The 24,599-nt window shown below is 45.4% G+C and overlaps 1 protein-coding gene across 4 annotated transcripts in view; it reads right to left on the reverse strand.

Annotated features, from left to right (window-relative positions):
• Positions 1 to 1,925: 1,925 nt before the first annotated feature.
• VDAC1 (voltage dependent anion channel 1) overlaps positions 1,926 to 24,599 on the reverse strand; it is a 34,549-nt gene continuing 11,875 nt past the window's right edge. For 2 of the 4 annotated variants that reach the window (XM_025387000.1, XM_025386998.1), the window contains exons 2-9: positions 24,321 to 24,393; positions 23,678 to 23,727; positions 22,373 to 22,525; positions 22,226 to 22,278; positions 10,992 to 11,219; positions 5,886 to 6,036; positions 3,793 to 3,850; positions 1,926 to 2,872 (exon numbers count right to left, since the gene is read on the reverse strand). In XM_025387000.1, coding sequence (XP_025242785.1) covers positions 2,781 to 2,872; positions 3,793 to 3,850; positions 5,886 to 6,036; positions 10,992 to 11,219; positions 22,226 to 22,278; positions 22,373 to 22,525; positions 23,678 to 23,727; positions 24,321 to 24,387 — 852 coding nt within the window. In that variant the 5' untranslated portion in view covers positions 24,388 to 24,393 and the 3' untranslated portion in view covers positions 1,926 to 2,780. The remainder of the gene's footprint in view (positions 2,873 to 3,792; positions 3,851 to 5,885; positions 6,037 to 10,991; positions 11,220 to 22,225; positions 22,279 to 22,372; positions 22,526 to 23,677; positions 23,728 to 24,320; positions 24,394 to 24,599) is intronic. The other 2 variants (XM_025386999.1, XM_025387001.1) reach the window with 1 other exon arrangement.

The raw sequence follows: 24,599 nt of genomic DNA on the forward strand, positions 1-24,599 counted from the left end.
ATTATGAACTCAAGGCATTTTGCACAATGATATTCCAACATGCTGCATGCAACAGGCAGACAATAAGTAACTAGTGAGGGAAATATTCCCTCATACTCGAGAACCCTTTATACATTTTTAAATATTTTAGGGCCAGGCATGGTGGCTTGTGCCTGTAATCTCAAGTACTCAGGAGGCTGAGACGGGAGGATCACTGGAGCCCAGGAGTTCAAGACTACAGTGAGCTATTATGATGCCACTGCACTTCAGCCTGGCTGACAGAGTGAAACTCTGTCTCTAAAATATTTTAATACTGTAGCTGGCCGGGCACGGTGGCTCACGCCTGTAATTCCAATACTTTGGGAGGCCAAGGCGGGCGGATCATGAGGTCAGGAGATCAAGACCATCCTGGCTAACTGGTGAAACCCTGTATCTACTAAAGATACAAAAAATTAGCCAGCCGTGGTGGCAGGTGCCTGTAGTACCAGCTACTTGGGAGGCTGAGGCAGGAGGATGGCGTGAACCTGGGAGGCGGAGGTTGCAGTGAGCCAAGATCACGCCACTGCACTCCAGCCTGGGCAACAAAGCAAGATGCCGTCTCAAAAAAAAAAACCAAAAAACACCTATACCTGACATCTGACTAGATGTACCCAGCAACCACCATGTGCCATAATCTCTGGACAAATTCTATGAACATTCACTTAGAAATAGCTGCAAGTTCCTGAAGACAGTATGTCAAATACTGAGACCCACAGTTTTTGGGTGATCAGTTGCATAAAATGCTAAAAATAGACGGTTCCTGTTTTGAATGTCACTTTCAAACATAGAAAAAAAAATTCTGCTGAAAAATCATGAATGTAAAAAAATGTTCGTGTTTGTTGAAGCTGGATCATGCATAGAGTTTATTACTATTCTTTGTGTTTGAAATTTCCACAATCGGCCAGGCGCAGTGGGTCACACCTGTAATCCCAGCACTTTGGGAGCCCAAGGCGGGCGGATCACCTGAGGTCAGCAGTTCGAGACCAGCCTGACCAACATGGAGAAACCCCGTCTCTACTAAAAATACAAAATTAGCCAGGTGTGGTGGCACATGCCTGTAATCCCACCTACTCGGGAGGCTGAGGCAGGAGAATCACTTGAACCCAGGAGGCAGAGCTTGCAGTGAGCCAACATTGTGCACCATTGCACTCCAGCCTGGGCAACAAGAGCGAAACTCCGTCTCAAAAAAAAGGAAAAAAAAAAAAAATTCCACAATCAAGTTATTAAAAATATATAAATATATGGGAGAATTCCAAAATCACCCCTTCCCATGACCCATATGGAGGGACCTACAAATATGAAAGGATATTACCAGTGATTAGGTTACTTTACCTGGCAGTGAACTTGAAGAAAGAGCGATTACCCTTGGTGGGCTAACCTGATCAGGTGAGTCCTTAAAAGCTTTGGGGCTCTTCCTGGAGGAGACTGGAAGTGTGAGAGGGATTTCACATGAAGGAGTTTTTCTGTTTCTGGCTTTGGCGATGTAGGGGACCACGTGGCAAGGAATGCTGGTGTCCTCTAAGCACTGAGAGTGCCTCAGCCAACAAAGAAATAGGGACTTCTATCCTACAACTGAAAATAACTGAATTCCACCACAACGCTGTAAGCCTGGAAGAGGACGCCAAGCCCCTAGATAAAATGAGAAGACAGCCTAGTCGACACCCTAATTTCAGCATCGTGAGAACCTAAGCAGAGCCCAGGTAGGCATGCATACCTGCCTGGCTTCGACCTGCAGAACTGTAAAATAAATGAGTGTTGTTTTAAGCAGCTAAATTTATGGTAATCTGTAATACAGCGAGTGAAAACGAATAATATATAATACATACACAGAGCATGGAGACAAAAAACAAATCTAAATAAATGCCCTGTTTATTTATATTTTATTAATAAAGACAACAGAAGGAGGATGAGGTTTCAATATTTTATTCAAGTTTCTTTTAAGTGATGTTAATTACAGCATTTGAAGGGGAGGATCTAATTCCACACAAAATGGAAGACTCTAAAATGTACCCATTAAACTGCTAAAAAACAAATTGAGTGGTGAGAATACAACAGAAGTCCAATTTAGATTCTGAGTGTTGTCACCATGTGATTACGATCACACAGACACTTCCAAGCTTATAGCTGGAGCTCCTGGAAGCTATTTCATACTCTGGTGCAAGGGCAAAAAAAACACAACACAAGAAGGAATAAGTCCTGAATTACTGGCTTCATCACATCCACCTTCTCCACCCCAAAATGGCACAAAAGAAACAGTGACCACACCCTGCAGACCTTTTGGTGTAAAAGAGGTGACGATGAACTGGGATGGGAACAGGTCATGAAGATCTGTCCAAAAAAGTCCCATTCAGGTGAGTTTGTACACACCATCAAGCAGCGAGCCTCTCATCAGTTAGGGTTAGGAAACCAAGGTTCGATTCTCAGGAAATCACAATTTCATTCATTTACTCAATATGAATTTACAAAGTGCCTACATACTATCAGCTTCCACTTGCAGCCATTTCTAGATAAAAAAGAAACCTGGCATCTCAAAGGGGCCACCAAGCTCCCCCTGAGTCTACCACTGAAAGGACCTTTTTTGGAAATGGGTTTCTTCTGTACCTCTGGAAGGGTAACATCTTAAAGCTGAATCATCTTTAACCTGGAGGGCTAACATATTTAACAATAGTTGCATCCCAGACATACAACATTAAGATACACTAAATTCTGAAGGTAGCTATGCTGCAAAATAGTTTAAAATTAAACAATTGTACAGTATTCATTTATGCTTGAAATTCCAGTCCTAGACCAAGCTTGTGGCCACCAGCATTGACGTTCTTGCCATCCAGAAGAGCTGACAGTGTCAGTTTGATACCTGCAGGGAGAAAAATGAGGGAGAGGAAAGGAGGAGGAATGGAGGAAAGAAATGACAAGAAAGATTAACAACAAATTCAGAACCTGTTCCAGATATTATCAGCAGGGTCCACATGGCCCTTCAATCCTTGTTACTTAGCACTATCTGACCAACAGGTATCCTAGAGTGGGCTTATAAAACAACTAATTATCCCACCGCCCAGAGAGCCTACCCAAATCTACTTCTGGAACCCCACTTTCCTTTTTCCTCTCACTGTTCCCCTGGTACAATTAGTCTCTAGTACTGGTAGCATACAGTAAGCTTCTTTGGCAATCATCCCTTTAAATGAAACCTCAATCCTGAATCCAACCTAAGGTCTTACATGTTCATGTTCAGTGTACACACATGGGTAGTGTGCATGCACATCCACAGATGCACACAACAAACCGACCTTCCCTGGAATAGCCTGATTCAGGAAGTAGCTGGTAATCTTAGATTTCCAGGGTTCAAAGGTGGTTATATGCTAGAACTAGAATACATCATGGACTGGCCTAGCCAACTGTGCAGAGGAAACCTGCAAACCACTTTTCCTATTTCTTTGTCTTTTTACAGGGGGACTGATTTATAAGTTAGTTTTGAGAATCTGCCAGAAATAAGTATCAAGCATTATGTACACATTGGAAAAAAGGACGGAAGAAAATAGCAAAGAATATATGTTAGCCTCAGCCTTTTTCCTCCTGCTTGCCACATCTCATATTCTCCAAATGTTTTATAATGACCCCATACTCCTTTATAAACATTTAATTATACTTTATATATACCCATTTATATATACCCACTGTATTATATAAACATTTTATAAACAATGACATAAATCAGCAAACCAGCACCACAATTTTTTTTAAGACAAAGAACCGATTTCACACACAAGCAACACATACCTGGCTTTAGAGTCTGAGTGTATCCTAAACCTATCAGGCTGGAGTTGTTCACTTTAGCCTAGTCAAGGAAATGACAAAACAGAGAAAACATTAAGTATAATACTTTGCGCTTCCATCTCCAAAATTAATAAGAGCTTTTTAGTCAACCAACCTTTGACTTCAGAATCAAATTTTTTTATGACCATCTTGTTCACGAGATTCATTAAATTCAATACAAAATATATCAATTTTAGGTGCATACTTTCCTGTTCAAATGGTGTTCTGAGATCTGACACCCCTCATAAGAACAAAGCAGAGAGAAGGAAGGCCTCTTAGGGGCCCGTGTCCTTTTGCTCATATAAATAATGAGGCTCCTTTTCTCTTGTTTTTAAGTGCCTGTTAAGGGAGCCAAATTCGGTTCTAGTTTAGGAGACTTAAAACGGGCTGTCCATAAATTACAGAAATCAGTACAGACACCATTCTGCAACATGAGATTCCCTCATTCCACCCCAAAGAGATACAACCTCCAGTGCCCTGTGACAAGAGAAATGAGCCCAATAGGATTTACTGCAAAAACTGGGAAGTAGTTTGAGGGCCTGTGAGCAATGCCAGAGAGTCTGCAAGATGCCAACTGACTATTGATTTCTTAATATGCAATGCAGGAGCTGAAAAGGAGAATGAAAAGTGGGGGGTGGGGGGAATTATCAATTAGAACCCTAGATTTCAGAGTGCCCCTTTTAACAGTCTGCTTTATAGAACAGGAACTGGTATTAATGGAAGAGGCTCAACAGTAAGCCAGTCTGGCTCAAATCCAGTCCCCAGCACTTTCCTGGTGTGTTCCTTTGGGCAAGTTACTCACCTTTCTAAGCTTCTAGTTCCTCATTTGTAAAAACAGAGATGACTGGGTGGGGGCCATGGCTCATGCCTGTAATCCCAGCATTCTGGGAGGCCGAGGCAGGCAGATCACCTGAGGTCAGGAGTTCGAGACCAGCCTGACCAACATGGTGAAACCCTATCTATACTAAAAATACAAAAACTAGCCAGGTGTGGTGGTAGGTGCCTGTGGTCCCAGCTACATGGGAGGCTGAGGCAGAAGAATCACTTGAACCTGGGGGACAGAGGTTGCGCAGTGAGCTGAGATCGTGCCACTTGCACTCCAGCCTGGGCAACAGAGGGAGACTCCGTCTCAAAAAAAAAAAAAAAAACAGAGATGATTGGCCAGGAATGGTGGCTCATGCCTGTAATCCCAACAACATTTGGGAGGTTGAGGTTGGAGGACAGCTTGAGCCCAGGAGTTTGAGACCAGCCCAGGCAACAGAGCAAGACACTGTCTCTACTAAAAAAATTTTTAATTAGCCAGGCATGGTGGTGTGCCTGTAGTCCCAGCTACCTGGGAAGCTGAGGTGGCAGGATTACTTGAGCACAGGACGTTGAGGCTGCAGTGAGCTGTAATTACACCACTGCATCCAACCTGGGCAACTAAGCAAGACTCTGTCTCAAAAAAACAAGAAATAAAAAAACCCAGAGATGATTAAAAAAACAAAGCACCTATTTCAAATGGGATTAAACACAGTAGTCTATACATAAAAGGCTCTGCACAGTGCCTGGTACCCATAAGAAGTACTAGTAGTATGATCACTGTACTCATTTGGAACTCTTTTCAAAGTGAGAACATCTCTCACTTTGTTTTTGTTTTTTGAGACAGAGTCTTTTTTTTTTTGAGATGGAGTCTCGCTCTGTCACCCAGGCTGGAGTGCAGTGACATGGTCTCGGCTCACTGCAACCTCCGCCTCCCGGGTTCAAGCAATTCTCCTGCCTCAGCCTCCCGAGTAGCTGGGATTACAGGCGCCTGCCACCACACCCGGCTAATTTTTGTAGTTTTAGTAGAGACGGGGTTTTGCCATGTTGGCCAGGCTGGTCTCAGACTCCCGACCTCAAGTGATCTGCCTGCCTTGGCCTCCCAAAGTGCTGGGATTACAGGTGTGAGCCACCGCATGCAGCAGCATCTCTCACTTTGAATAAGCTGAAGCACAGCACTCCAGCAAACCTGAAGGACTCCAACGTAAAGAGCAGATGGGCCTGCCTGTGAGATGCGTGATTCCACAGATACCCACCGAGAAGCAGGCGTCAGGGTCAATCTGATACTTGGCTGCTATTCCGAAGCGCGTGTTACTGTTTCCTGCCGTCCAGGCGAGATTGACAGCGGTCTCCAACTTCTTGTTCACTTTCTGGTAAATAGAGCCGCCAAACTCTGTCCCGTCATTCCTGCAAACAAGCACAGCACAGATGCTGAGCTTCCCAGGGAGGCGAGCTGCAGCCCAGACAGATCCACCCAAGTCTCCCAGAAGACAGGGATGCCAGAAACGGACTGAACCAATACTGGTATTAAGGGAAGTCAAAAGTTCACCAAATTTCACAAAACAGGCACTAAATTACAGGAAGTCTGATAAGTATAGAACAGGCACCTGGCCAGGCACACCGGCTCACGCCTGTAATCCCAGCACTTTGGGAGGCCAAGACGGGCAGATCACTTGAGGTCAGGAGTTTGAGACCAGCCTGGCCAACATGGTGAAACCCTGTCTCTACTAAATATACAAAAAATTGGCTGGGCTGGTGCCACACGCTTGTAATCCCAGCTACTCAGGAGGCTGAGGCAGGAGAATTGCTTGAACCCGGGAGGCAGAGGTTGCAGTGAGCCGAGATTATGCCACTGCACTCCAGCCTGGGTGACAGAGCAAGACCTTGTCTCAAACAAAAAAAGAAAAAGCCGGGGAAGAAGGGGCACATGGTGACTCATGCCTGTAATCCTAGCATTTTGAGAGGCCAAGGCAAGAGGACCGCTTGAGCCCATGATGTAGCTTGGGCAACACAGCAAGATCCTGTCTCTATAATGAAAAAAAAAAAAAGAAAAAGAAAAGAAGCAGGCCAGGCGAGGTGGCTCACGCCTATAATTCCAGCACTTTGGGAGGCCAAGGCGGGCGGATCACGAGGCCAGGAGATCGAGACCATCCTAACACAGTGAAACCCCGCCTCTACTAAAAATACAAAAAATTAGCCGGGCATGGTGGCGGGCGCCTGTAGTCCCAGCTACTCGGGAGGCTGAGGCAGGAGAATGGCGTGAACCCAGGTGGCAGAGCTTGCAGTGAGCCGAGATCACACCACTCCACTCCAGCCTGGGTGACAGGGCGAGACTCCGTCTCAAAAAAAAAAAAAAGAAAGAAAAGCAGCAAGTAGAGCACTGAGATTCTTAGGGATTTATTTTTACTGCTACTGATGTTATTACTTTTATAAATGATTCTACCAGAAAAATGGCACGGAAGTCCGGGTACGGTGGCTCATGCATATAATCCCAGCACTTTGGGAGGGGAAGGCAGGCGGATCATTTGAGGTCAGGAGTTCAAGACCAGCCTGGCTAAGATGATGAAACACTGTCTCTACTAAAAACATAAAAATTAGCTGGGCATGGTGGCGGGCGCCTGTAATCCCAGCAACCTGGGAGACTGAGGCAGGAGAATCATCTGAACCCAGGAGACAGAGGTTGCAGTGAGCTGAGATCATACCACTGCACTCCAGTCTGGGCATCAGAGACTCTGGCTCAAAAAATAAAAATAAAAATAAAAAATGGTATGGAAAGAGAAGAAAATGAGAAAAGAACACAGCCAGAAATGGCAAGAAAGGCAGGGCTGCACATATGCCTCAGAAGGCAAGTTAGAGCCCTTGGCACAACCTGCTGCAGCCACTGCTGGGGAGATACGGTTGGCACTGACCCAGCCTCTTGGAGGAGCAGCACTTCAAAAGAGCTTAATCCACAATTCATCTCGTCCACCTGTGCACACTCCTCACCCATGCTGCAACATCTAAGGTCCCGGCAGGATTTGAAAGGGAGCTTTTTGCTACATCATAAAATGCCTCGCTCTTTCAGAAACATTCAGAATGAAACCCCAGCTGGTCAAGCTCCCTCCTCTCTTACAAACACACTGAATGACTCCAGTTGCTGGGAATATCCTTTTCCCTTCTTCAGTCATTCAAATTCTCCTCTTCCTCTTTGGGGGCCCTGCTTAAGCTCTCAGAATTTGAAAGTCTGCCCCACCCAGCTGAACAGCCTATACAAACTCTGCAGTCACTGCCACCACTAAAAAAGCCAGCTCAGAGAGTCTACACTTTGTCCTCTGTCGGGCTGGGGTCTGCACAGATCATTTACTGTCTCTCATTACTGCTTTCAGATTGTTGTTTATATGCACAGTGCATACTGGTGCCTGGTCAGAAGCAACCTTCTCCACAGAGGGAACCACAGAAAACAAAAACAGTTAAAGTGGCTGCCACTGGGGAGGTGGGATGAGCAGGCTGAGGCAGGCTGGAATCACTGCTTTTCATAAGCCCATCTGTACTGTTTGATTTTACAACCATGGGCTCAGACTCCTTTGATTAAAAAAATTAAGAAAAATTTTAATGCTGCAATTTTTTAAAAAGGAATGACCATCCCCCTTGCATTAGATGGTCTTCAAGCCTGCCTAAACCCTCTCAAACATCTTTAACATAAAATCATTGTCTGAGTTCTGCCTCATAATTGTGGGCATTTCCAGTGGAAATGGCATTGGTAACTGTGCGTCAGAGCCAATGTACTTTGGAATGCAGCAAAGGGCTTCAGGACCTAAGAAAAAAAACTCTAGTTTTCACAAGACACTCTCCCTAAATTACAGAATACATTCTAAATTTTTTTTTCCCTGAGATGGGATCTTGCTCTGTTGCCCAGGCTGGAGAGCAGTGGCAAAATCATAGCTCACTGCAACCTCAAACTCCTGGGCTCAAGTGATCACAGGCATGTTGCCACCATGCCCAGCTAATTTTTAAAAATGTTCTTAGAGACACAGTATTTCTGTTTCCCAGGCTGGTTCCAAACTCCTGGCCTCAAGTGATTCTCCCGCCTCAGCCTCCCAAGTAGCTGGGATTACACATATGAGCCACACATTGTAAATTCTCGCTTCCCCATGAAATTCAGCGAGACAGACATTATGCTTCTAGAAAGTACAGGGAGACCCAGGCACTGCCTGATTCACAGGGAATCCTGTCTTCTTTAGACAGCCCAAGTGTGCTACAATAAAACAGCAGCCTGTCAAAAATAACAGATTTTTAATGACTTTAGTAATATATTCAATTGGGGAAGTTTCTTGGGCTTACATGTTTTTAAAAAGGCCAGACTTTTCAGAATATCCCAAAACCAGGAACACAATATTGCCTTCCTATACAGAGCTTTCAAAACCATAAACGCAGTGGCTCACGCCTGTAATCTGTAATCCCAGCACTTTGGGAGGCCAAAGCAGGCAGATCGCTTGAGCTCACGAGTTCAAGAACAACCTGGGCAACATGGCGAAATCCTGCCTCTACAAAAAATACAAAAAGTAGCCAGGTGTGGTGGTGTGCACCTGTAGTCCCAGCTACTTGCAAGGCTGAGGCGGGAGAATCACTTGATCCTGGGAGGCGGAGGCTGCAGAGATCATGCCACTGCACTCCAGTCTGAGTGAGAGAGCAAGAACCTGTCACCAAAAAATAATAATAATAAATAAACAGCTGGAACTGTTCAAATTCATCTATATGAAGCACAAAGACTTTCTGTTATGCATCTGGGCCCCTGCAAGCACCAGGGCAACCCAGATGAGTTGTGTCAGCTGCCTTCACGCTGGTTCCAAAAATAAACCATACCCACTTGTTGCTTATTAAAAATGTTGAAGCTTAGATATGTAGGGGAAATGGCTAACAGCCATTGTTCCTCCTAGAATTGGTGCCAATGCCCAATTTTAAACCAAGGAAAAAACTTCCCATGCCAATCAGAATTCTACATTCAAAAACATTTCTACGCATGTGGTATGTTTCCTATAGTTTTGTATGTTTCACCTTTTCTTAATTAAACATACAATAACATTGATATTTTCTTCTTTTTTTTTTTTTTTTGAGATGGAGTCTCGCTCTGTTGCCCAGGCTGCAGTGCAGTGACGTGATTTCAGCTCAATGCAACCTCCACCTCCCAGGTTCAGGCAATTCTCTGCCTCAGCCTCCTGAGTAGCTGGGATTACAGGCACCCGCCACCACGCCCAGCTAATTTTTGTATTTTTAGTAGAGACGGGGTTTCACCTTCTTGGCCAGGCTGGTCTTGAACTCCTGACCTCGTGATCCACCTGCCTCGGACTCCCAGAGTGCTGGGATTACAGGCGTGAGCCACCGCACCCGGCCAAAATGGATATTTTCTTGGTATACATTTTTATGAATTTTAACACACATACACAGATTAATGTAACCATGACCACAGTCAGGATATAGAACAGTTTCCTCCCCCAAACTCCCTCAATCACCACTTTGTAGTCATACCCTCCCCAGCCCCTGCCAACCACCAGATTGTCCATCTCTATAGTTTTCCTGTGACTTTTTAGCTGTAACAGATTCCAAATTAATGATAAAAATTCCTCAAAAAATTTATTAATGGAAATAATATTAGTTTACACATTAATACCATTGATTTGCCTTAAGAAGTTACTTCTTTAGTGACCTCTAGTGGAAAGAAAGAAACATGGTAACTCTGCACCCAGCTTGTGCCTGTCACAGGTTAATTCCTCATGAAACTGAATAAAACAAGGTTTATGATAAAACAAGATCCATGAATGAAATGTGTTTCCCTTAACCTAAATCATCAATCTACTTCAGTTCTCAAGGGGCTCTCTCCTAACCTATAATCACTGTTTCCCTTCACCATACTGTCCAATAGTTACTTTTACATGTTTCACTGTACAGAGAAGATACTTTGTAACTCAGACAATCAGCTCCTAAATTTGTCTACCATGTCTACATGTCATCAAGCCCAGCAGGCTAATCCTCAGGCATTAGACAGAGAAAGAGCGCTGAGAGCTGTTTTGTTAACTAAAACAAAAACTGCAGGGAATGGACACGCTCTGGACTGACACCATGTCCCTGCTGTAATTAATCAGCCACTTTGTGTACCTGTGGCAATATTTACTGTTCGTGGAGTGGAAAGGATCTAAGACACTCTAGGAAATGGGTAAGTGGGAAACAAATGATAGCAGCAGGCCATCTGGCTCATCTAATGCCAACAAACTCACTTTACAGTGGTTAAAAATTGGGCTTTCTTTTAAAAAAAAAAATGAACGCGATCCCCTTATCACACACACTCCAACCCCACCCCTCACCCCACTGTCCCCATGTACACTTACACATTAGTGTGAAGCTGGAATTCATCAGTCTTGTAGCCAACTGCAAAGTTGCTCTGGGTCACTCGGGATTTTGCAGTCTCAAAATTCATCTGGTAGCCAGCCAGCCAGCCCTCGTAACCCAGCACTAGAGCACCCCGGATGGAAGGTCCAGCAATGTCGAAATCCATGTCGCAGCCCAGGTTAATGTGCTCCCGCTTGTACCCTGTCTTAATTTTAGCATTTTTTTTCCTGAAGGAAAAGAAGTTGTATTAAGATCAGAAGCTAACTCACCTTGAAATGCCTTTTTTTTTTTTTTTTTTTTTTAATCCTAGGTCAAATAAAGGAAGTGGGGTGGGGGTGAAATCAGGACTCCAGTTCTCCCTTAAGGCACTGCCGTACCACAATGAGCAGGACACAACCTCTCTTCCACGGGGACCCAGTATGCAGAAACCCCACACTAATGAAGTGAGAACACAGACAGGAAAAGCCTGGAAGATAAATACGAAGTAACTTCCTTGTCCTATCCTCTTTGTATGCTTAATGTAGCAGCCTACACAGGCATTCATTAGGTAGAAAGCCACCATGTAATTATGAGACAGATGCATCTTTGATATTTTCCAAACCTGGGGAAAAGATTTATCTGTCATGAAGACAGCTACCTAAATAGCAGCTTTTAAAGAGACGGTTATCTTCTTACTCTGTGGCTCACACAGTTAAGTAAGGAAACATAGGCTATGTTCCTTCCTTCCAAGTGAATACAACAGTAAAATGGATTTCAATTACATATTCATGAGACCCCAATGAGTACATATTTCAGAGAACCGGGTACTGATATAGAACCTGGAACTCTGCAGACATGGGGGCCAGGAAGTGTTAGTTAGTCAGACAGTACCCCAGGTCCAACCTGATGATATCAGATGTGAGTCTATAAGCAGTTCAGTGTCTGTACTGCCTGTTCCTCAAGACCCAGCATGCCCTAGGAAGAGCAGGTGAATAGTGTTACCTGCAGACCTATTATTACCATGTCTTTTACCAGAAGTACCCACTGGAGAACAAGATCACATCGAACAAATAAAACATGGGCCATTTTTATCTGATTGTTTCTATCATTCAGTTACAAGATCGACATCTCCCACAGGAAGCTGCATTCTCAGCAGAGACCACAGGAGGAACCAGATCCACTCAGAGCCCCAAGGACTACACAGCACTGTTCACTTCTAGCTTTATTCACATTGAGATTAATGCTTCATCCTCAGCACCTAGACCATTTCCTCCTAAATGGAACCAGTGCTCCTTGGAGAAATGGCTGACTATAGATCTTAGGCAGGAGATGTACACAGTGACCTAAAACATCTATCAAAGCTATTGAAGACTACTGGGGTGGAGGCAAAAGGACTTACAAGCTAACCTGAAGAGGCTCCCAAGGGATTCAACAATGGAGCAATGTGAGCCTCAATAAGGAAAATATCAGCAAAAGGCTGAAACATATTAAACAATATGTTTATTCTAGGCATTATAATGACACTCAGGGCCGGGCGCAGTGGCTCATGCCTGTAATTCCAGCACTTTGGGAGGCTGAGGCGGGTGGATGACGAGGTCAGGAGTTGGAGACCAGCCTGGCCAACATGGTGAAACACTGTCTCTACTAAAAATACAAAACTTAGCTGAGCGTGGTAGCAGGCATGTGTAATCCCAGCTACTCAGGAGCCTTAGGCAGGAGAATCATTTCAACCCAGGAGGCAGAGGTTGCAGTGAGCCAAGATTGCGCCACCGTACTCCAGCCTGGGTAACAGAGTAAGACTCCATCTCAAAAAAATAAATAAATAAATAAATAATTATAATAACACTCAAATCACATAGCTGTCATCTTTAGAGACTAGAGAACCAACCTGTTATTTTAAAAACAGCAAGAGGCTGGGTGCGGTGGCTTACACCTATAATCCCAACACTTTAGGAGGCCGAGGCAGGTGGATCACCTGAGGTCAGGAGTTCAAAGCCAGCCTGGCCAACATGGCAAAACCCCATCTCTACTAAAAATACAAAAATTAGCTGGGCGTGGTGGCACGCACCTGTAATCTCACCTACTCAGGAAGCTGAGGCAGGAGAATCACTTGAACCTGGGAGGTGGAGGTTGCAGTGAGCCAAGATCGCGCCACTGTACTCCAGCCTGGGTAGCAAGAATAAAATTCAGTCTCAAAAAAAAAAAAAAAATCATGAAACAATCATGTAAATTTGAAGAGACTAGAGATTTGACAATATTAAAAACGATCCACCAGGCGCAGTGGCTCATGCCTGTAATCCCAGCACTTTGGGAGGCCAAGGCAGGTGGATCACCTGAGGTCGGGAGTTCGAGACCAGCCTGACCAACACGGAGAAACCCCATCTCTACTAAAAATACAAAATTAGCCGGGTGTGGTGGCGCATGCCTGTAATCCCAGCTACTCGGGAGGCTGAGGTAGGAGAATCACTTGAACCCGGGAGGCAGAGGTTGCGGTGAGCTGAGACTGCGCCATTGCACTCCAGCCTGGGCAACAAGAGTGAAACTCCATCTTAAAAAAAAAAAAAAAAGAAAAAAGAAAAAAAGAAATATCAACTTTTTTCAATATAATAATAATACCATGGTTATGCTCCTTTAAAATGGAATCTTGCCATTTAAAGATACATAATAAAATGCTTACAGATGAAATTATGTGCTGTTATTTATTTAAAATAATATGGGCATGGAGGAGTGCTATATTTATGGCTGTATAAATAAAACATGATTGGCCACAGGGTTGGTAACTATCAAAGCTGTGTGATAGGAATAGAATGAGGATTAAACATTTTTTTTGTATGTTTTTGTATGTTTCAAATTTCTCATTTAAAAAATAAATAAATAAAGGTTAAACATTCCAAATTCTCAATGAGACAAGAATTTTAGAGGTCGCAGTTGAAAATAAGGCCAACACCCCCCTCCCAAGTGATGTAGGAAAATAACCTGTTCCATGGCAAGAGTGACACCATCTTGAAGCAAAACCACCACTGATACAGTTTGTATGTTGTACCCTCTAAATCTCATGTTGAAATGCAGTCCCCACTGTTGGACCTGCTGGGTGGTGATTAGATCATGGGGGTGGATCCTCCATGGATTGGTGCTGTCCTTGCAATAATGAGTTATCATGAGATCTGGTTGTTTGACTGTGGCACCTCCCCACGACTCTCTCTCTCTCGCTCCTGCTCTTGCCATGTGATGTGTCTGCTCCTGCTTCACCAATCGCCATGACTAAAAGCTTCCTGAGGCCTTCCCAGAAGCCGAGCAGATGCCTGTGCTATGCTTGTACAGCCTGCAGAACCATGAGCCAATTGAACCTCTTTTCTTCATAAATTACCTATCCTCAGGTATTTTTTTCTTTTTTTGAGACATGGTCTCACTCTGTTGTCCAGGCGGGAGTGCAGTGGTGTGATCATGGTTCACCACAGCCCCTACCTCCTGAGCTCAGGTGATCCTCCCACCTCAGCCTCCCAGGCAGCTGGAACTGACTATAGGTGTGCACCACCACGCCCAGCTAGCGTGTGTGTGCCTGTGTGTGTAGACGGGGTTTCACCATGTTGCCTAGGCTGGACTGCAACTCCTGGGCTCAAGCAATCTGCCTGCCTCAGCCTCCGAAAATGCTGGGATTACAGGCATGAGTCACCTCGCCTGACCAGGTATTTCTTTAGAGCAATGCAAGAACAGCCTAATACAGCCATGACAACCAAGAAATACATCACAGACAATCCCATAAAAGAAATAATGCCAGCCAGGCACAGTGGCTCACACCTGTAACCCTAACACTTTTAGAGGCCAAGGCAGGTGGATCACTTGAGGTCAGGAGTTCAAGACCAGCCTGGAAAACATGGCAAAACTCCATCTCTACTAAAAATATAAAAAGTAGCTGGGTGTGGTGGCACGCACCTGTAGTCCCAGACACTCAGGAGGCTGAGGAAGGAGAATCGCTGGAACCCGGGAGGCAGAGGTTGCAGTGAGTCAAGATCATGCTTCTGCATTCCAGCCTGGGTGACAGAGTGAGACTCTGTCTCAAAAAAATAAATAAATAAAAATAAAAAAAGTAAAGATGCTTATCTAACTTCCCTGTGGTCACAAGTTTTGCAAGTTTTTTACAAGACGGTCTAAGACATGCACACGTCTTTACTCTAAAAGCTTGCTATATAAAGAATACTTTCTGGAGGATAAGTGCAAGGATCCACTGTCTCTTGGCTGCTTGAGACATTGCTTCTATTTGCAAGTCTCTATTAAATGTTTCTTTCCGAGAAACTGGATTTGTCAGTCTCTTTCTTTGGCTGCTCAGCTCCCTCAGCAGCTGGGTGGTAGGTGTGCACAGACCTGCTCACCAACAGAACAAGTGACAATGAAACATGCCTTGGAACCTCAACCTTGTTTAAGTTACTTCTATACATTTTGGCAAGGTTTGAAGGAAAGGAGTAACAACTAAATTATCTCTCAATAAGAAAAATCCAAAACTGGTCAGGCGCAGTGGCTCACACTTGTAATCCCAGCACTCCAAGGGGGGCAGATCACTTGAGGTCAGGAGTTGGAGACCAGCCTAGCCAACATGGGAAAACCCTGTCTCTACTAAAAATACAAAAATTAGCAGGACATGGTGGCATGTGCCTGTAATCCCAGCTATTCAGGAGGCTGAGGCACGAGAATTGCTTGAACCCGAGAAGTGGAAGTTGCAGTGAGCTGAAATTACGTCACTGTACTCCAGTCTGGGCGACAGAGTGAGACTGTCTCAACAAAAAAGAAAAAGAAACCTATCTTCATCTGCCTGCTCTCTGGGGAAAGAAGCCTGGGTTTCGAACAAGTATGTGATTGGCACCAGGCTGGTTGAGATGACTGATGATTAGACAGCTGTTGAGAGGCTGACATTTAGAAAGGCAAAAAGACCAAGAAATATAAAATCACGCATCTTCTAACCATCTTCTTTTTTAATTTTTAATAAAAAGCTGCTGATGGTCACAAACTATGATGCCTATGGCAAGGCCTCTGACCAGTGGTGTGCACCACCTGCACCAGTTTACATGGCACCCCCACCCACTGTCTCAGGCCAGGGCCCACGATCCCCAAGAGAAAGGGCAGTGCTGGGGAGTGCTCAGGCTTCTCTCCAGGTCTCTTTCTAACACTGCACACTATGTCTGTGGAGTCTTCCTTTTTCAGATATTATTGGGATTTATTTTTAAGCTATTTCAACAGTAGTGCTAATTTGACAAGCACCCGAGAGAGGCCTGACTGATTTGTAGTTAACAAGCAAGCTTTATTTGTGGTAGATACTCAGTGTGGGTGCTGGTCCTTATTGAGGTCTGCAGCCTCATCCAGATGTGGTCTACACTCAGCTCCTCCTGGGAGCCAGGTGTTTTCCCAGGCTGTACCCTCAGTCACTTTGGAAAGCCAGCTTTCATTTCTAATCTCCATTATGCATCACCAGAACTTTCCTCAAATACCCAGTAGCAATATGTACACCTAGCACCCAGAATTTTAGTTTTTTTTTTTGTTTTTTTTTTTTTTGAGACGGAGTCTTGCTCTGTCGCCCACATTGGAGTGCAGTGGTATGATCTCAGCTCACTGCAACATCCACCTCCTGGGTTCAAGCAATTCTGCCTCAGCCTCCTGAGTAGCTGGGATTACAGGTGTGCACCACCACAGCCAGCTAATTTTTGTATTTTTAGTAAAGACAGGGTTTCACCACGTTGGCCAGGCTGGTCTCAAACGCCTGTCCTCGTGATCCGCCTGCCTCGGCACGCCAAAGTGCTGGGATTGCAGGCATGAGCCACCACACCAGGCCCACAATCTTAGTTTCTAAACATCATTCTCCAACATAAAGAACCAAGGTTCCTTGGAGAAATGGCAGACAGGAGGACTGGGGAAAAACAAGTACTAGATGAGCATCGTATATTTTCTGAAACCAGAAATAAAGACATGCTCTGAAAAATGACAGAGGTTTGTCAAAAAGCACACAAGATGTATTCTCCCAAAGGCCATATCTGGGATAACTTGAGCAACAAAATAAATGACACTGTGGATTATAGCCCATAGATTACATGTCCATGCATCTATACTAATATAAATAAGTAATTGATTGAATAAATACATGGGAAAGAAGGAATAGCTCTTCCTTACAATAGAATACCAAGTAACAAGTGAAGGAAGGATGGCAATAGGAAATCACCATTTGAGGTCGGGTGTGGTGGCTCACACTTGTAATCCCAACATTTTGGGAAGCCAAGGTAGGCAGATCACTTGAGCTCAGGAATTCGAGAGCAGACTGAGCAACATGGTGAAACACTGTCTCTACCAAAAATATAAAAATCAGCCAGGGGTGGTGGCAGGCACCTGTAGTCCCAGCTACTGGGGAGGCTGAGGAGGGAGGATCCCTTGAGCCGGGGAGGCAGAGGTTGCAATGAGCCGAGATCACACCACTGCACTCCAGCCTGGGTGACAGAGTGACACCCCACCTCAAAAAAACAAAAAAGAAAAGAAAATCACCATTTGTAGCCAGGCGTGGTGGCTCACACCTGTAATCCCAGCAATTTGGGAGGCTGAGAAACGTGGATCGCTTGAGCTCAGGAGTTCCAGACCAGCCTGGCCAACATGGTGAAACCTCATCTCTACCAAAAATACAAAAATTAGCTGGGCTTGGTGGCACGCGCCTGTGGTCTCAGCTTCTTGGGAGGCTGAAAAGGAGGACTGCTAGAGCCCAGGAGGCAGAGGTTGCAGCGAGCCAGGATCATACCATTGCACTCCAGTCATCATTTGTCAAGCGTAACTGCTGCAGGCAAGAATCATCAATGGATGTTACTATTTGTCAGCAAAGGTATGATGAGAAATAGAGTATCTGCATATCTCAAAGTGTCTACCCACAAGATGCTTACTAATTACAAAGAGAAAAATAGTAGCTTTACAGTGAAGACAGTTGGCAGACACCACTTCAAAACTGATCACCAAAAATGAGGCATATTGATAATATTCTTCCTAACATCACATGCTGAGAAGAATACAACACAATAACTTCTATGGTTGCCAAAAATGTAAAACCTAAATTTAATCATAAGGAAGCATCAGACAAATCCAAACTGACGGACATCTTAACAAAATAATTGGCCACTCTTTTTCAAAAGTGTCAGGGTCAGAAAATATTCCAGATTAGGGAAGACTTAACAATTAGATGCAATTGGCCGGGTGCGGTGGCTCATGCATGTAATCCCAGCACTTTGGGAGGCTGAGGTGGGCGGATCACAAGGTCAGGAGTTCGAGACCATCCTGGCCAACGTGGTAAAACCCTGTCTCTACTAAAAATACAAAAATTAGCCTGGCTTGGTGGCACATGCATGTAATCCCAGCTACTTGGAAGGCTGAGGCCTCCCAAGTAGAGAATCACTTGAACCAGGGAGTCGGAGGTTACAGTGAGCCGAGATCATGCCATAGCACTCCAGCTTGGCAACAGAGAGAGGCCCCACCCCTCCCCCAAAAAAAAACAATTAGATGCAATTTAGGATCCTGAATTGGATCACAGATCAGAAAAAAGACGCCATTGTTGGCCGGGTGCGGTGGCTCACGCCTGTAATCCCAGCACTTTGGGAGGCCGAGGCTGGTGGATCACGAGGTCAGGAGATCGAGACTATCCTGGCTAACATGGTGAAACCCCGTCTCTACTAAAAATACAAAAAACTAGCCGGGCGTGGTGGCGGGCGCCTGTAGTCTCAGCTACTTGGGAGGCTGAGGCGGGAGAATGGCGTGAACCCGGGAGGCGGAGCTTGCAGTGAGCCGAGATCACGCCACTGCACTCCAGCCTGGGAGCACAGCGAAACTCCGTCTCAAAAAAAAAAAAAAAAAAAAAAGACGCCATTGTGACAACAGATTAAGTGTATGATATCAACATTAACTTGCTGATTCTGATCATTATAGTTATATAAGCCAATAACATTAGGGGAAGCTGGGGGAAGAACACAGGAGAACTCTGCATACTATTTTTACCACATTTTTCTAAGTATAAAATTACTTTGAAATAAAAAGTAAATTTTTTTAAAAAAGGGTGGGTGCAGTGGCTCACACCTGTAATCCCAGCGCTTTGGGAGGCTGAGGCAAGCAGATCACCCGAAGTCAGGAGTTCAAGACCTGCCTGACCAACATGGAGAAACCCCGTCTCTACTAAAAATACAAAATTAGCTGGGTGTGGTGGCGCATTCCTGTAATCCCAGCTACTCGGGAGGCTGACGCAGGAGAAACACGTGAACCCACCCAGCACTTTGGAAGGTCAAGGCAGGCAGATCACGAGGTCAGAAGTTCGAGACCAGCCTAGCCAATATGGTGAAACCCCCGTCTCCACTAAAAATACAAAAATTTGCCAGGTGTGGTGGCCCATGTCTGTAGTCCCAACTACTTGGGAGGCTGAGGCAGAAGAATCACTTGAACCCAGGAGGAGGAGGGTGCAGTGAGCCAAGATCACACCACTGCACTCCAGCCTGGGCAACAGAGCAAGACTCCGTCCCCTCTACACCCCAAAAAAAAAAAGCAAAAAACCTTTCCTTTGCGTTTTTATACTGCAGGGCCTGAAGACCTCTGCAAAGCTCCCTAAGGTAATGAGAAGGAAATTGCCTACAAATTCCAAAGTATGCTATCCCAGGGCAGCAGGCAAAGTCCCAGGCAGCAAATTCAAGCATGTGGGCACATCCTCCAGCCCCTCATCCTATCCCAGGATCTTTCTGTATAACCTCTCCCTGATATCATAGCAGAGTTCCTGGGGGGAAAGTACACAGCACTGCAAGAAGGCAGTGGTCTTGCAGAAGAAACTACAGCAGAGAGGAGGAATGAGAGTAAATCAGCCCCTTAACAATGGTCTCTTCAGATCATCTATAGCCAGGCTATAAGAAGACATCTCCAGAGGGTAGGAACCCTGTGTGCCCAGTCACTTGTGTGGACCGCACACCCAGCACAGGTCTGGACTTGGTAGATCCTCCCTCTAATAAATATTTGTGGGAAAGGAACAAAGGAAGAAAGAAAAAAAATACATGAAATGGCAAAACTGAAAAATTGATAATGCCATTTAACTACACCACTTAAAGATGTTAAGTTTTATATGTATATCTTACCACAAGTTTTTTTTTTTTGGAGACAGAGTCTCTCTCTGTAGCCCAGGCTGGAGTGCAGTGGTGCGATCTCAGCTCACAGCAACCTCTCTCTCCTGGGTTCAAGCAATTCTCGTGCCTCAACATCCCAAGTAGCTGGGACTACAGGCACGCACCACCATGCCTGGCTAATTTTTGTATTTTTATTAGAGATGGGGTTTTGCCATGTTGCCCAGGCTTGTCTCAAACTCCTGACCACAAGCAATCCACCCACCTCAGCCTCCCAAAGTGTTAGGATTACAGACATGAGCCACTGCATCCAACCCTTTTTTTTTTTTTTTTTTTGAGATGGAGTTTCACTCTTCTTCCCCAGGCTGCAATGCAATGGCGCCATCTAGGCTCACGGCAACCTCTGCCTCCCAGGTTCAAGCAATTCTCCTGCCTCAGTCTCCCAAGTAGCTGGGCTTACAGGTATGCGCCCACCATGCCCAGCTAATTTTTATGTTTAGTAGAGACAGGGTTTCTCCACTTTGGCCAGGCTGGTTTCAAACTTCCAACCTCAGGTGATTTGCCTGCCTCAGCCTCCCAAAGTGTTGGAATTACAGGCGTGAGCCACCACACCCAGGCCACAATTTTTAAAAACTGAAATTCAGTACATGCCCTTGATCCCATCATCAGCATACAAAATAATCTTCCCCAGGTTTAGAAGACCCACCAATATGAGTGGAAAAAAACAAGGGTGTATTCTAAAAGGGAGTAATTCCTTCTAGGCACTTTGAAAAGCACCCAGGAGGCCAGGCGCGGTGGCTCAAGCCTGTAATCCCAGCACTTTGGGAGGCCGAGGCGGGCGGATCACGAGGTCAGGAGATCGAGACCATCCTGGCTAACACAGTGAAACCCTGTCTCTACTAAAAATACAAAAAAAAATTAGCCGGGCGTGGTGGCGGCGCCTGTAGTCCCAGCTACTCGGGAGGCTGAGGCAGGAGAATGGCGTAAACCCGGGAGGCGGAGCTTGCAGTGAGCCGAGATCGCGCCACTGTACTCCAGCCTGGGCGACAGAGCGAGACTCCACCTCAAAAAAAAAAAAAAAAAAAACAAAAGCACGCAGGAATTGAGGCAGACCGCCATACAATCTTGCCAACTGATGGGTTAAGAACTAACAAGCCTAATACATCTGTGGCCAGAAGGCCTGGAGAAAGTGCAGCCTCAGAAGCCACCTTGCAGTTACATCCACAGGGTCTCAGTGTCCCTAAGCAGGAAGATGGGATAAGGACTTCCACACCTCAAGAAATGAGGCTGGCAACAGTGACCAGTTAGGCCCTGCTTCCAAATGTCACCCACTCCCATTTGGCCATGGCCACTTACATCACCAGCAGCCTAACTCACATGAAATGGCTATTACTGGGCCGGGCGCGGTGGCTCAAGCCTGTAATCCCAGCACTTTGGGAGGCCGAGATGGGCGGATCACAAGGTCAGGAGATCGAGACCATCCTGGCTAACACGGCGAAACCCCGTCTCTACTAAAAACACAAAAAATTAGCCGGGCGAGGTGGCGGCGCCTGTGGTCCCAGCTACTCGGGAGGCTGAGGCAGGAGAATGGCGGGAACCCGGGAGGCGGAGCTTGCAGTGAGCTGAGATCTGGCCACTGCACTCCAGCCTGGGCGACAGGGCGAGACTCTGTCTCAAAAAAAAAAAAAAAAAAAAAGAAATGGCTATTACTGAACCAGAAATCCTGCAGCCTCCATGGCTGAAGCCAGGAGAGCACTAACAAAATGCAGAATCTTATTACGAAACACTGCTAAACACTGCTCTGAATCCTCTATTAGAAAGTGAGCTCCTTGTGGGTAACAGTCATGGCCTGGGCATCCTTAGATCTCCAGATGGGCACAGGGCCAAGCACAGGCAGCACTTAGAAAACATTTGTTGGGTAAACACCAATCCTGAATTAGGAAGCGCTCATTATAGCACAGTCTGTTAATGCATAGATGTGGGTACGACCCCAGGACCAAATTAAAACCAGAGGACTTAAATCGCCAGGTCTTGGAGGCCATATTTTAGGTGTTATCAGCCCCCAAAACATTTTGTCACAAAGGGCTTCCACCACCTGCAACATAAAAGGACATCCTTGTGGAGAAAACAGATGAGAATCTTACCCAGTGTTAGGTGAGAAGGATGAATCGAAGGTCAGCTTCAGTCCACGTGCAAGCTGAACAGAAAAGAAATTTGCCAGTAGGTTTAGTCACAAGGCAGGCCGGCAGATGTGAATTAGCAAATCCGTGTCTTTTCACAGCAGCTATTACCTGATCTTCCACAGTAATCTCGGTGCCTAGTGTATTGTCGGTGTTCCATTTCTCTGTAAACGTCAGGCCGTACTCAGTCCATCTGTACTTGGTTTCCAGACTGCCCGTCACTTTGGTGGTCTCAGTGTTGGCTGAGCCTGAGCTTGTAAATTCCTTCAAAGGAGAGAGAGAGTCACAGCCTGTACCACAGCACTCACTTGGCTTCACTCCACTTCTAAACACTACACTTGCCTTTCTGCAAGAGGCAAGACCCTGAATGCGGCGGGGCCAAGGCTAACTCTACAATTCAAATAGATATTTAAAGTACAGATGGGAGTAAAGGAGCCTGCTGTGTAAAGAAATCTTATGGGGAATTCGTTGTCAGCAGACAGCTTCCTTCCTCCCTGTAACTCTTCAGTCTGGACAGGAAAGCATCTCCCCTCCATCCTGGCTCCAGCCCGGTACAGAAAAAAAGCACTGAGCTAAAGCTGACACAGCAGTAACTCAAACCCAAAACTTCTTCCTTCCAACAATTACTGCACACACAATTTAAAAGGGACTACTAAGATTACTTTAAAAACACTTACGTGGTTGAACACAGGTGAACTTGAAAATAAGAAGCACAAGGAAAACTGAAACTGAGACCTGCCCCATTCTGCTCTGAGTATTACCCACTGCTGAATTGGGGGCCTATTGGCATGGTTCCCCTGGACCACCCATCACGTAGAAAGTGGACTGAATGTGAAAACCACAAACTGCCAGAATTTTTTTTAAAAAGTACCTTCTTTTGGTTTTGCCAGCCATGTCATGACAGTTATTTGTTGATCTACAACAACTTCCCATGTTCCGTACAATGGTCACTATTTGGGTAATGGGTACACTAGAAACCCAAACCTCACCGTTACACAATACATCCATGTAACAAACCTGTACATGTATAGCCTGAATCTAAAATCTTTTTTCAAAATAAAAATAAGCCAGGTGTGGTGGCTCATGCCTATAATTCCAGCACTTTGGGAGGCCAAGGCAGGTGGATCATCTGAAGTCGGGAGTTCAAGACCAGACTGACCAACATGGAGAAACCCTGTCTCTACTGAAAATACAAAATTAGCCGGGCATGGTGGCATGCGCCTATAATCCCAGCTACTCGGTAGGCTGAGGCAGGAGAATCGCTTGAACCCTGGAGGTGGAGGTTGCGGTGGGCTGAGACCATGCCATTGCACTCCAGCCTGGGTGACAACAGTGAAACTCCATCTCAAAAATAAATAAATAAAATAAAATAAAAATAAATAAATACTCATGTTCCACGTGGGTTGGACAACTTACCAATCCATTCTCAGATTTTGTTTTCAAATCAAGCTTTATTAAGCCAAATCCTAAAGAAAGAAGAAGACAACTGTTAATAGGTTAAATAACTATCTAGAGAACAGCACCTCTGCCTCCCTCACGGTTGCTTCGAAATGCTTTTTTAGAAGAAGTACACTACTGCCACACGGGCTGAGGGCACCCAGTCTCTGCTGCTGCTCGTGGGGGGAGTTCAGCTGCCATGGAACAGCAGCAGACAGAATGGGCACAGGCCCACCTGGGTCCCACCTGCACTCCCAGCAGGGTTTGAGAAGAAGATGCCTGACAGCTGGCAGAGACACAGTCATCAGGCCTCGTGGGCATGTGCCTAAGCACAGGCTAAATATAGAAGCCGCGCTCCACTGCAGTAGCTTCCATAGGGTTGCTCCACACTTGGAAGAGAAAACAGGAATACCCACTTGACAGCATCAATGCAGGAGCCCGTCCAACTGGGGGCACAACCAAAACTGCTTCATTTGCCACACAAATGAAAGCTTCTTTTTTCCTTCACGTGAAAGTTCAGAACAGCTGACCTACCCAGGTCTCCTAAACAGTTATCGGTAAAGTCTCAAACATGCCAACTCAGTCTGGGGGCTGAAAGGCACCCGCTCTCTGCAACACTCACCATAGCCCTTGGTGAAGACATCCCTGGCAGATTTGCCAAGATCAGCATATGTGGGTGGCACAGCCATCTTCTGCTATGATAAAAGAATCACCAGAATAAATGCATTGGTAATTATGGAAATTAGCTTTCCATCAATAACAATTATTAGATGTAATTAGCAACCAATAAAAATCACCTAGCACTAAAACTTCCAGGTAGCTTATCCTCCCACATGGGCCAAGAAGCCCTTGCTGTCTTGTACTTCATTTTGTGGCCAGAGCTTGAGACACTCAGTGAGTC

Source organism: Theropithecus gelada, chromosome 6 (assembly GCF_003255815.1).
Source record: "Theropithecus gelada isolate Dixy chromosome 6, Tgel_1.0, whole genome shotgun sequence".
NCBI classification, from domain to species: Eukaryota; Metazoa; Chordata; class Mammalia; order Primates; family Cercopithecidae; genus Theropithecus; species Theropithecus gelada.